This window comes from Rhinopithecus roxellana, chromosome 2 (genome assembly GCF_007565055.1).
Source record: "Rhinopithecus roxellana isolate Shanxi Qingling chromosome 2, ASM756505v1, whole genome shotgun sequence".
Lineage (NCBI taxonomy): Eukaryota > Metazoa > Chordata > Mammalia > Primates > Cercopithecidae > Rhinopithecus > Rhinopithecus roxellana.
The window spans coordinates 161177101-161190907 of record NC_044550.1 but is presented as its reverse complement, the minus strand read 5'-3'; the positions used below and the strand labels follow the sequence as shown (position 1 = coordinate 161190907).

Below are 13807 nucleotides of genomic sequence, written 5' to 3'. Positions count from 1 at the left end.
CAAAGCCAGCTTAAAATGTTAACAAATTTGTGTTAGGCATAAACAAGCGCACAGAAAATTGTAAAGAGCACTGGACACAAATTAAGAAAATTCAGTGAGAGGACTTTGTGAATAATCTAATAAATTAGGAAATCAAGAGAGAAAAAAAGAGTATTAGAAACTAGTTCTGGAAAGTTTGGTGTTGGGATGTTCGGATGTTCGGATGTTGGAGTGGAGTGCATTTACTTGCTTGGCCAAACCTGAGCAAGCTGATTCAGTAACCCAGTTTCCACACACTTCTCTCCTTGCTGTCTACAAATACAGCCCATACACAAGCATAATATAATAATTCCTCCTCTTTACTGAGATCCTCTGAGGTCAGGTCCTTCATCTCCATGAACAGGTAAAAGCAAGGCCATTACTGATCCCAACATTTTTAGATGAGGAAACCGAGAAGCTACAATAGTTTGGAGAGCCAGAAGCAGGATTTAAAACCAGGTCTGTCTGACTCCAAAGTCCACGTTCTTTCTTTGCTAGAAACTGCCTTTATTGCATTAAGAAAGAAGTCAGAAGGTGGTGAGAAGCAAATGGAAAGGATGGAAGAGGGGAGAGAGGAAGCAATGCCCATCAAGACAGCAGACAGGGCTAAGTGGATCTACAGAGAGAAGCACTTAACCTCACCTTCACATATTTCTAGACAAAGCTTGGAGAAAAAGAATCGAGTGAGTCCACAGCACTGTAGCTAATTGCGGGGCATAGGAGGGCCTGCTCACAGCAATGGAAACTAGAGCAAGGCAGAGGAGACAGCCACAGATTTTATCTAACTGTTCACACTCAAATGAAAAACGGAAGGGAATAAGCAGAAGAGGGAGGTGCAATTATTTTGTCTAAAGCCCAGCTCAGCTTCTGGGGCTGAGGTCAGTCAGCTGGGACCTACGAGAGATGAGCATGTGTCATGAGGCTAAATGAAAGCCAACTCGTTGCAGTAGATTTTGCTCAGGTCACAGTGAAATACAATACGTTGTTGACTGTTACCAGTGATTGTTCTATAGGAAGGACTCGTTGCTGGTGAATCGTTTTAATAGTTTGTGCATCTCTTTTCAGGGAGTTCCTCAAATTTCCTGGGGGCTACAAAAAGAATAAAAAACAAAGATCAATACCATCTTTCCAGACTCAAAGCACTCTCGCTATCCTCAGGGGCCCTGCGCAGCTAGGAGGGCAGCCATGACATAAGCATGCAGCCCTGCTTGTGCAGTGATGGCTGTGAGTGGACATGGGGACTGGTGTGAGGGACAGTGCCAAGACACCCTCCTTTAAAGCACAGAACCATGGACTCTCAGCAATAACCCACACCCAAGAGCCCTCCCTGAGTGCCAGAGGCTGTGTTCTCTCCAGCTCACCATGATACAGCCACTCTCAGCTTCTCATTTTACAAGTGAGAAAACCAAGGCTCCATGGAGAAATTTTTATTTAACCCACACTCAATGAGTGTTTAATTTATTAATGAATAACAATTCTATAAGGTAGATACCATTACCCCATTTTACAGATGAGGAAACTAAGGCAGAAGGGAGAAATAACTTGCCTAAGCTCCTATCCTGAGTCAAGACTTAGACCCAGGTCTTCCTCAAAAGCCCAGGTTCCTCATCACCATGGTGTGCTGCTTCTTGGACGGGACCAGTTAAGGCCAAGTAGTCGCCAACCAGCAGAGGAGTTGAAAGGGGAAGCTTATGGAGCTGGGGTGGTACCTCTGCCTTCCCTCATCACTTACTATTGGCAATTCAAAGCAACACATGAAATCTTCCTCCCACAGCCCCAGGTACTATTCCCTACACTGCAGGAAAACAACCTGTGTGCATGGGCAGGTGTGTTTAGAAGTGGAGGGGCTAACAGGGGTGGAAACAGATCCAGAGCTAAAGTAATGAGGGTGCCCACACTCAAAGCAGAGGGTGGAAGGCTGCAGTCATCTTGAGATAGAAGGCAGGTGAGACTTCGGACCAGATTGAAGACTGGTGGAAACCAGGAAGAGGAGCCCAAAGCACCTCTCCCTGTCCATCACCATAAGGCATGCCTGCCAGCTCATTGACAGTTAACCATTGCCATGGCAACCCTGGGAAGCTACCACTCATTTTCTAGCTATTTCTGAACAACCTGCCACTTAATTAGTATTCCACTGAAAGTGGTTATAAATAAGACTACAAAACTGTCCCTAGGCTGCTACTTTCTGCACACTGCCTGTGGGGTCGCCCTGCTCCAGAAGAGCAGTCTCTGAGCTGTCACACTGCCACTACCTTAATAAAGCAGGTTTCACCTGCCCTGCATCAACCCGACACCATTCTGGCAACATGCAAGGCTCAGAGAGGTTTGAGCCACATGGCAGTGGCTGTGGATGGAAACGTAATGACACGTACAAGAGAGGTGTTTATGAACAAGGGATTACTCACAGCGTGAGGAAGCTCTTCAGCAGCTTCCCTAAAAATGGCACTGACGTTTGACATCTACAACTACTACAGTATTTAACCGGACGATTTGAACTCACCAAACTATTTGCTTTTGCTTCTAGATCATATGCAAATGATAAAAGATTCACTCCTGCGGGGGATTTACCAGTCTACAATAGAAGTGAACAAAAATTGTCTTATGGATATGGGATCTTTAAGCCTTAACACAACATCTAGTAGGAGAGAGATTAAACATGGATTCATAACCATAAAGTAATCATGTGAGGTCAGACACTCTTAAACAGGTGGCAACATTTGCATTCTTATTTATACATATAAAGCCATATTTTTATTCCATCATATTATTCAACTATGAAAAGGAATGAAGTACTGATAATGTTATAACATGGATGAACTGCAAAAACGTGCTCAGTGAAAGAAGTCAGACACAAAAGGTTATGCATTATATAAACTTTCTTTTTTTAATACCCAGACTAGGTAAATCCATCTAAAGAGACCACAGATGGGCCGGGCGCAGAGGCTCACTCCTGTAATCCCAGCACTTTGGGAGGCCGAGGTGGGCGGATCACGAGGTCAAGGGATCGAGACCATCCTGGCCAACATGGTGAAACTCCGTCTCTACCAAAAATACAAAAAAAATTAGCTGGGTGTGGTGGTGGCATCTGCCTGTAGTCCCAGCTACTCGGGAGGCTGAGGCAGGAGAATCACTTGAGCCCAGGAGGTGGAGGTTGCAATGAGCCGAGACTGCGCCACTGCACTCCAGCCTGGTGACAGAGTGAGACTCCATCTCAAAAAAAAAAAAAAAAAGAAAGAGACCACAGATGGGTGGTTGCCAAGGGTTTGGGGAGGAGCAAATGGGGGCAACTGCTTTCGGGTTTGCTTTAGGGTGATGAAAATGTTTTGGAACTACATAGAAGCAGTAGTTGTGCAACACTGTGAATGTACTAAATGCCACTGAATTGCTCACTTTAAAATGGTTAGTCTTATGTTATGTGAATCTCATCTTAATAAAAAATCAAAAGCAAAACAGAAATACACATCTGACGCTCTAATTTCCCCTAAAGGATCAAGCATGAACACATGCGTCATACCTGAGCCAAGTAGGTGTCATAATTCATTCTGTCTATTCCACAAGCAGCAAAATCCTGAAGGTTTTTTCTTCCTGCTGCACCCAACAGAAAGATATTGAGATTTACCTTCAGACTTTCCAATTCACTGCTTATGCTTGTAGTATGCTGCAAAAAAAGGAAGTACAAATCAGTCGCTTATTCTCCAAGAATGTCACGAGTCAAATGCTTTAAAAGAGCAATAAAAGCTGGATGTGGTGGCTCATGCCTGTAATCCTAGCACTTTGGGAGGCTGAGGTGGGAGGATCGCTTGAGTTCAAGAGTTCAAAACCAGCTTGAGCAACATAAAGAGACTTTGCCTCTATGTTAAAAAAATTTTAAACATAAAATTAAAAAATAAATAAAAAAATAAAGAGCAATCAAACTAGAAAGGACAAAAAAACGTGCAAGCACTTGACTGGCATCTCTTCCTGGTACTTCCCGTCCTGTCCCTTTCCCATCTCTTTCTTTATGGGTCCCATGGCTTCTAAGCCCCCAGCTTTGACAAACAGAGAAGCTGAAAGGGACAGGGTTGGCTGGCATTCCAGGGAAGGGACCAGCACATACAAGAGCTGGGAGTAGGAAGAAAGGGGACATATCATTTGGGGAACAGTGTTTAGTTACCTGGGCAAAGATTATGGAAATGTGGTCATTGATTCAGGGTTGTACTGATAGTCAGCAGTTTCCAGCAGCATCGAGTGCCTGCATGTCCCAGGCAACCTCTCCAACTGCTACCCGCCATAGCACACAGAGAAGTGACCCACAGCATGATGGGCATCTATTTAGGGTTTGGTTACAAAATTATGTATGTTTAATGTATATATATGTGGACTATTTAGGGAAGATAATAAACTTTTCATATACAGCTTTCAACTACAGTTTTTCACATTTGAAAACCATCAAGCCATCATGGCCTCATGGTAACTCTAGCAGCGGTGGGCAAGCTGTGGGGGCTTGGGAATAGCCTCTTCTCTTGGGATCCCTTTGTTTCTGCTCTCATTCAGGAAACCCAAAAGAGAGAGCGCGCTCCAGATTCTTTCTGGCAGAAAGTCAGAAGAGGCCTCCAGGTACAGGGAATGGGGTTGGTCGAGGCTAACGGCACCCTAGGCCTGGGCGGCTGAAACTCTTGCTCTTTCTTCAGGCCAGTGTCCTCTGGAATGGCCCTTCCTCCAAGTCTCAAGACTCAAGACTGGAGTGTGGGCTCTGGCAAACGAAAAGAGGAGGTTCTGTTGGCTTCCATCCTTTGCTTTAGTTCACACTGGAGTCCTGGGGCCACCATGTGACTCATAAGGAAGGAGGATGGTGTGGACCATGCTTCTCCACACTGAGTGCCCAGTTTCAGGGACTGGCAGAAAGGGAGGCTGGTCTTGGAGTGAGAGCCTTCCTGAGGAACAAACAGGGATTGTTCCCACAAAAACGTCTATAGTCAGCAAAATGACATCTTTCCCTGTGAAGTGTCCATAGTGAGGCCGCTCTAGAGGCTCTTGCATAATACACTAGAAAAATTCAAACCCCAAGAAAAACAACTGGTCGAGCAGTGAGAAAACGTTTTGGAACCAAATAGAGGTGAAGGTTACACAGCCATGTAAATATACCAAACGTCACTTTTAAATAGTTAATTTGATCTTATGCAAATTTCATCTCAATTTCCAGAAAAGAAAGAAAGACAATTGGATTTGGTGAAGGAATGTGTTATGTCGATTCCATGACGACTTCTAATTACCTCATTAATATTGAGACATTCACTGATATTGAAGCTGTTCTGCAGATGAAGAGTGCCGTAAGTGCCTCTATTCTTTTTGCAGTCACTGTGGGAACGAACAGAGAAATTAGGACCTAGAAAAGCTGTTGCAGCTACCTATGTCCACCGATGAAGAGGAGGAGAAAGGCTCACTGTTTCTCTTTGTTTAATCTGTGAACACAGAAGTGGGGCTGGGTGTCCCCAGTGGCCACACAAATCCCTCAACACTTCTGACTTCTTGCTTTGTTTGACTAACCGTCCTGTTCCTGGAAGAGATGCAATAGGATTGATAAATATATCTTTCCATCTGTCTCCTACGTGCCCTAGTTCTGCTGTGGAACACAAGTTTACAGATTGGGAAGAAATAAATTCTCATTAAAAAGAAAAACAATACTTGCTAGAAAGAGATACACTGCAGAGTAGATTATGAACTTCATTCAATGATTCTATCAAGCTCCTGCCAAGAACATTTCTACTCTGTATTTCCAGGGCCGAGCTGCACTGACTAAATATATGCTTAGACATCTATCCTCATGGTGAGGACAGAGATAGGGAGGAGATGCAGACTTCTCGATGGTCAGCACAGTTTTGCTGTTACCTAACTCAGCCCCCTGGGTGAAATGGCCTCACCTCGCCATGCCTCAATCTTAACTCTAAAATAGGAAAATTTGACTTTTTTAGACTTGTCTGAGCTAAGAACGGTAGGCCTCATTGGATGTGTATTCCTGCCACAAAAATAGTGGCATCCAGGAATGCGGCATCCCTTCCTCGCCACAGCAGCCAGGGCCCTCCAGGCCTGAGGGATGCCTAGAAGAAGCAACTTTGCCACATCCCTAGGAGGTGTGACCCTTCCCTCCAGAGAACAAGCAGGTTGCTGTTGTTGGAACTCAGAACTTGATTATGAAGGACCAGAGGTAAAACTGAAGGGCTCTGCAGGAGCCAGAATCACAAGGAGCTAGCATGCCAGGCTGAAACACTTGGCTTTGTCCTCTCAGCGTAGGGATGGTGAATGGGCTTAATTGTGTAGAGAAAAGTCAACGGATTGCTAATGTATGCCTAGAGCACACAGTCCAGAAGGAGCCTGAGGCTCCCTGGGCTAAGCAGAAGACCTCAGTTGACTATCAATGTCTACCCCGAGTATGGGGGATGGGCACCAGACACTCATCAGCTGCCTCTGCCATGGGCAATGGAGAAACTTAGGCAGGAAGTGACACATGTGGTTGGGCCACATCACATCATGCTGGGAGGTTTGGAGGATGGAATGGGAGCAAGGAGACCAGTTAGAAGGAGAGAGAGAAGAAAAGAAGAGAAGCGAAGAGAAGAAGAAGAAAAAGGAGGAGGAAGAGAACAAGAAGAAGGAGGAGGAGAAGAAGGAGGAGGAGGAGGAAGAGGAGGAGGAGGAGGAGAAGGAGAAAGAGAAGAAAAGAAGAAGAAGAAGAAGAAGAAGAAGAGGAGGAGGAGGAGGAGGAGGAGGAGGAGGTTTAAGAAAGATTTAGAAGATGAAGCCTACAAGCAACATTTATAAGTTCATGTTGTCTCAGGGCTCTAAAAACTCAGTTTTCACTGCCATGGGCTGAATAATGGAAACGAGGACTTTTCTCTGTCCTTTGATTTTGTATTCGGCCCCAAAGTGGTAGCTGGATTTTTAAAAGCCCCCAAAGAGCAGCCTACTGCCCCTACCTCCCTGCCTTTGTCTGTGTCCCTCAGCCTAGGTGCCTTTTTTCTTCTTCTCGGCCCAGCCAGTCCCCACTAAGCCAACCTACTAAGATCATCTTAGGTGCCATTACCCTCAGGAAGTCCTTCCTAATCCCTCCATTCCCACACTGCATAAGACACCCACCTTGGGGCTTCTAGAGTAGCCTCAGTACATTTCTATCACCTATAAGTATCACCATATTCTAGAACACCTCTTTACAGATCTAACTCTCTACTAGGTTTTCCTTGACAGCAGGATCAGAGTCTAATTCAATTTTGTATAATATCTCAGGTATCCCATTACCACAGGTGCTCATATAATAATAAAAGCAGTTGTTAGTATGGTACCTAGCTCCTGTTATGCCAGGTGCTCATATAATAATAAAAGTAGTTAGTACGGTACCTAGCTCACAGAGTGGTGTGGATGTTAAAGAAGTTTATACATGCGAGGTGTTTCCATCAGTCTTGGCATACAGAAAGCACCATGCAGGTGCTAGCTCTTAGAGTGTTGTTAAATTACCACTATGACCACTTGGCATAATATTTATTAGGTAATAGAAATAAACAGTAATGGCCGGATCACCTGAGGTCAAGAGTTTGAGATCAGCCTGACCAACATGGTGAAACCCCGTCTCTACTAAAAATACAAAAATTAGCCAGGCGTGGAGACAGACGCCTGTAATCCCAACTACTCAGGAGGCTGAGGCAGGAGAATCACTTGAACCCGGGAGGCAGAGGTTGCAATGAGCCGAGATGGTGCCATTACACTCCAACCTGGGCGATAGAGCGAGACTCCATCTCAAAAAATAAATAAATACATAAATAAATAAATATTTAGCAATGACGTAGCTATATTTATTTTAAAATAACTTCTGTGGTTTGGCTAGAGGAACTAATGACCATTGATTAATTAAATGTGTGCATATTTCTTTTTTTTTTTTTTTTTTTTTTTTTTTTTTTGAGACGGAGTCTCGCTCTGTAGCCCAGGCTGGAGTGCAGTGGCCGGACCTCAGCTCACTGCAAGCTCCGCCTCCCGGGTTCACGCCATTCTCCTGCCTCAGCCTCCCGAGTAGCTGGGACTACAGGCGCCCGCCAGGTCGCCCGGCTAGTTGTTTGTATTTTTAGTAGAGACGGGGTTTCACCATGTTAGCCAGGATGGTCTTGATCTCCTGACCTCGTGATCCGCCCGTCTCGGCCTCCCAAAGTGCTGGGATTACAGGCTTGAGCCACCGCGCCCGGCCGAAATGTGTGCATATTTCAAAATGTTTTTAAAAAGTACAAAAAGAACCTTGCAATACCTAAAAGTATAACAAATTCACAAAATGCTGAAGAAGTCTTTTGACTATCAAATGATGGCTAATACTACCAAGCTATATAATAATGCTAGGCATAGGGTTAATACTTGCTTAAAATTGTATAAAGGAACTCTGAGAGAGTAATAAGAACACTAAGAATGGTGGTTCACGTGTAGGGCACGGAAAGGCTTCTGGGCAGATGGCGACCTGTGTCTATGACTTACGAAGTGTTCTGCTCTCAATGTGAGTCACTATCGCCCTGTGTATTTTTAGTTTCATTTACTATGAACACACCATGTTAACACACATCCTCTGGCCCTTCGGTCTCACGGTGGGAGAAATAAGTGTCACCGGTGTTTAAAAAGCATCCTATGAATTGATTTCAAATACTGTTAAAGTGACTCCCTTCCCTATGGCTCATAGCAGAGAGCTGCCCATGGGTTCCCGTCTAAGATCAGACTTAGACTTCCAGCCATCAGACTAGGAGCCCATTTTACCACTGGGAAAAGCATACACTACACAGATATATATCACCTGAGGTCAGAAGTTATTTTCTATATACATAGTGTTTTGTTTTCTTTTTTTTCCTGAGAGAAAGTCTCACTCTGTTGCTGAGGCTGCAGTGCAGTGGCACGATCTTGGCTCACTGCAACCCGCACCTCCTGGGTTCAAGCAATTCTCTTGTCTCAGCCTCCTGAGTAGCTGAGTCTGCAGGCACATCCCACCACGCCCGGCTCATTTTTATATTTCATTTTTAGTAGAGATGGGGTGTCACCATATTGGTCAGGCTGGTCTCGAACTCCTGACCTCAAGTGATCCACCTGTCTCAGCCTCCCAAAATGCTGGGATTACAGGCATGAGCCACTGTGGCCACCCTAGATGAACAGTATTAAGAACAGTATTGTTCATCAAGTCCAAATGATGTGTCAGGCACCATTCGAATCTCATGTATCTTACTTAACCCTAAAACAACCTCAGGGTCAGATTCCTATGAACACCACCCCCATGAAACAGAGAAGCTGTGGAATTGCCCAGGGCACAGAGCCTCCAGGAGGGGGCCTGGGTCAGAGTCCAGGAGGCCTGACAGCAGACAGTTCTCCAACTGCATTGCCTTCCTCCTGTCGGTGATCCAAATCACTGAATCACCTATTCACTATTCTTGTTGAATGGCTTTTACTTAGAGCAATGTGGTTCCTGAACAAGATTTCTCATGGCATCCCATTAGTGCATCATAGGGTCACCTTAACCAGCGAGTTCCAGAGATTATTGGAGAGCAAGACCTTGAAACATCACCTTTCCAAGGTCTCAAAGGCTTTCAGTAGAAGGAATATGTTTTTGATCTAATCTCTACTGTGTCTTTAAAATACTACAGGACAGGCCGGGCGCGGTGGCTCAAGCCTGTAATCCCAGCACTTTGGGAGGCCGAGACGGGCGGATCACGAGGTCAGGAGATCGAGACCATCCTGGCTAACACGGTGAAACCCCGTCTCTACTAAAAAAAATACAAAAAATTAGCCGGGCGAGATGGCGGGCGCCTGTAGTCCCAGCTACTCGGGAGGCTGAGGCGAGAGAATGGCGTAAACCCGGGAGGCGGAGCTTGCAGTGAGCTGAGATCCGGCCACTGCACTACAGCCTGGGCGACAGAGCAAGACTCTGTCTCAAAAAAAAACAAAAAACAAAAAAAAAAAACGAAACAACAACAACAAAAAAATAAAATACTACAGGACAGCTTATCTCTGAAACAGGAAAGTCATATAATTAAGATTTAAAAACACTTCAAATGCAAAATTCTCATTCCGGAAAAAGAACACTTTAAATAGCAAAATGTATAATGCAAATATTGATACCTGTAAACTTGTTCAAAAGTGAGCTTCATCTTCGATTTATTAAACAGCTTCCCAGAGAGATAGTATTCCCAGTCTTCATTTAGTAAGTAGGGTGTATCCAAAACCTGGAACACATTGGGAAGGATTTTTGAAAAATCAGTTTTACACTCACATACATACTAATATAATAAAGTCAATATTCTGTTGAATATATTTTTGAAATTTTTCATAACATTATTTTTCTGGTTGATTTCCAACTTATAACTAGAAAATAATAGTATATATAATTGGAATAAATCAATTGACCACTGGGTAGCATCAATCAAAATTATTAAAATTACTTTTTTTGAGAACTTTTCTTTTTTTTCAGACAGAGTCTCGCTCTGTTGCCCAGGCTGGAGTGCAGTGGCACTATCTCGGCTCACTGCAACCTCCACCTTTTGCGTTAAAATGATTCTCCTGTTTCAGCCTTCTGAGTAGTTAGGACTAGAGGCGCACACCACCACTGCCCGGCTAATTTTTGTATTTTTTTTTTTTAGCAGAAACGGCGTTTCACCATGTTGGCCAGGCTGGTCTTGAATTCCTGACCTCAGGTGATCCACCCACCTCAGCATCCCAAAGTGCTGGGATTACAGCATGAGCCACCATGCCTGGCCAAGAACTTTTTAATCTTTATCTTAATAAAACAAACACATTATAAATAGAAGCAGAGTAGACCATTTGATCAGAATAGCTAATATACAGCCATGAAGTGGTATACCCAGTGCTGTGCTATTTCTCTCTCTGGACAAAATGTATTAAAATTCACACACTCTCTGCCCCAGCACCACACATATTTAAGATGGGCAAATCAGTGCAGGACCGTGTATGTGCTTGAGAAGTAGAAATGGTTTTGAAATATCCCCTACTTAAGAAAAAGTATCTTTGAATGATTCAACACTCTACAGGAGATGATGAAGCCTGGCTTGATGTCTTTCTTTCATCAAAAGGCCAAATGGAGATCATTTGACGTGCTGGTGATCTCAACTTAATCTCCCTCGACCAGTGAAATAACTAAAACATCGTCACAACAGTATTCACCTGATTTCATAACAGATCTTAGGCGGAAAAAATGTATATACAATGAAAGAGTGAAATATAAATGTATTTTAAAAATCACAATCTGGAGAAAAAAAAAAACATAGAAAAGCCAAAATTAGAAGCCAGACACTTAGAACAAAGTTTCCTCATTAATGAAGAAAGCAAAACTGCCAACTGGCCTCCCAGAATCTGTGGGAGTTGGACTGAGAGGGAGAAAGCGAAGCTTGAATTCATTTCCTGGTGGCACCACTAGACATCTGCCAGGTCAGCCCTCTGTCATGAGACATCCACTTACCAGTCTCTTTCCTTTCAAATTTAGGGCTCATCTGTGTGGACACCTCTGTCACCTGGGAATCTCCCAGGGTGTGTGGGAGGAACCTGGGAACTGATCTTCTGATGTTCCCAGCCACATTTGGAAACTACTGTTGAGGAAAATTGTATTCTCCCCAAATACTGCAATCCACATTGAGGGGCAGGACTTAACTCCTGGCCCTGATTTCACTTATGATCAGAAAATAAGGACACTCCCATATTTTTTTTCTCTTACAAATAGAAAGAATCTATTGCATTTATTGAATATTTAAAAATTTATTGAATTTCATAATTTCAAGAAATTTACTGAATTTAAACCAAACTGCTTATATGTTTGCAATGCTCTTAAAGTAACACACAACATATGAAGAAATCCAAGTTTCTGTTCAAGTCCTTTCATAATGGGTAGAAAATCATATTTACCCGGAATAATTCCTTGGCTGTGTAAGGTTCACAGATCAATTTTTCCACATTTGCACCAAAGACGAAGGTAAGAACCACAATGATCATCAATATCCAGCAAAAGAGGAAACTTAATCCAACTCCACTGGAAAAAAAAATAAGGTTAGTAATTCAAGAAAGAATGATTCAATAGTCCCTATTGATACTTACTAAATCTACCTATACTCTATAAAATAGACCTGGGGTCTCCAGTGTTATTCAGGTGAAACAGATCATCCACCTAGGAGTCACACAGGGCCTTGGGGACCTGGGGAGGGGCTGCTCCAGGACAGGCGAGGGATCACTGGATAGGGGCCTTGGGGACCTGGGGAGGGGCAGCTCCAGGACAGGCGAGGGATCACTGGATAGGGGCCTTGGGGACCTGGGGAGGGGCAGCTCCAGGACAGGCGAGGGATCACTGGATAGGGGCCTTGGGGACCTGGGGAGGGGCAGCTCCAGGGCAGGCGAGGGATGTACTGTATAGGGGCCGGGGACCCACGAGGGGCAGCTCCAGGGCAGGCGAGGGATGTACTGTATAGGGGCCGGTGACCCACGAGGGGTGGCCAATAAGGGGCTGAAAGCACAGGGGGAGCACAGCCCGACTTCTCTCTGAACAAGAGCACTCTTGGCACAGTGTAAAGGATGGACCGGACAGGTGCCAACGTGGATGGGACATCATTGCAGAGGCTGTTATCATGGCCCATGAGGGTTGGCCTAAGGGGACAGGATTGGTGGAGAGGTGGTGGATGATGGTGACGTAGTATAGGAGACACAGGAGGCATAATATAGGAGGCAGCAGGACTCGGAAAGCACTGGACACGAGAGGTAGAGGCAAGGAAGGGCTCCTCCAAGGGCAGTGCCAGGGAGCACCAATGCTCTGGAAGGAAAGAGAAGATGGGCTGGATGTTGGTCTTGTTGCCACAGAGACATTGAGTGGAAAGAGTGTGTAGGAGTCAGTATGTTTGGAGCTAAGATATCTGGGTTTCTGATGTACGTTAGGGAACCAGCAGCTTAGCCATGGTCATTTATCCTCAGGGCTGGCTTGGAGAGAGAAACAGCCTAGGGCTGGGTCTGGAAGACTTCAACATTTACAAAGACGGGTGGTGGAAGGAGGGCCAGCAAACCAGACCAAGATGACGAGGCAGAGAAGTAGGAAGGCAATCATGTGGGTGTGATGCCACCTAGGGGACAAAAGGAGTGTTTGCAGAGGAGGGAGTGGTTGGCTGTCACCAACCAATGTGCTGTCTGCATTGTACAGAGAGGTCACTGCCTACTTAAAACAAATGCAGTGATGGGAGAGGAAACCAAATTGGAGTGGACTGGGGAGTCAGCAGGAGAGAAGGGCACAGGCAGCAAGCTCAGATCACTCCCCTGAGAGTCGGCGTGGGGGAAGGAGAGCTATAGGGAAGAGGCAGTGTGGGTAAAGAGTTTCTGCTTTTATTTCTGAAGAAGGGAGAGAACAGAGCTTGGTTAAGTGTTGAGTGAAAGTCAAGGAGACAGGAAGAGAATAAAGACATGGAAAAGAAAGGGCATGATCCATTTTTATCAGGATCAGGGAAATAAATGGGATTGAGAATATAGCTGGCGGAATCAGCCTGAGCAGGGAGGAATCCCTCCGCTTCTGGCAGTGCAGAGAAGGGACGGATGTGTTTGGGAGCATGTGTGTTTGGGAGCATGTGTGTTTGGGAGCATGTGTGTTTGGAAGTTTGATGATGGGAAGTTGCATGATGGCTTCTATTTTCTCTGAGAAGAAGGAGGTAAAGCCATCTGCTAAGAGATGGGTGAAGTAGAGGAAGATGGATTTATCAGAGTGAAAAGACTGTTGCAGGAAAGTGTGGGGGGTGTCGAAAAAGAAGAAAAAGAGAAAGGG

The 13807-nt window shown here is 44.8% G+C and overlaps 1 protein-coding gene across 4 annotated transcripts in view; it reads right to left on the bottom strand.

Moving 5' to 3' along the window:
- Nucleotides 1-13807, bottom strand: part of PROM1 (prominin 1) — a 116123-nt gene that overhangs the window by 19752 nt on the left and 82564 nt on the right. For all 4 annotated transcript variants that reach the window (XM_010358128.2, XM_010358127.2, XM_030923242.1 and 1 more), the window contains 6 exons: nucleotides 11920-12043; nucleotides 10126-10229; nucleotides 5271-5355; nucleotides 3533-3676; nucleotides 2519-2590; nucleotides 1015-1107 (listed from right to left, as the gene is read on the bottom strand). In XM_010358128.2, the coding sequence (XP_010356430.2) occupies nucleotides 1015-1107; nucleotides 2519-2590; nucleotides 3533-3676; nucleotides 5271-5355; nucleotides 10126-10229; nucleotides 11920-12043 (622 nt within the window). The remainder of the gene's footprint in view (nucleotides 1-1014; nucleotides 1108-2518; nucleotides 2591-3532; nucleotides 3677-5270; nucleotides 5356-10125; nucleotides 10230-11919; nucleotides 12044-13807) is intronic.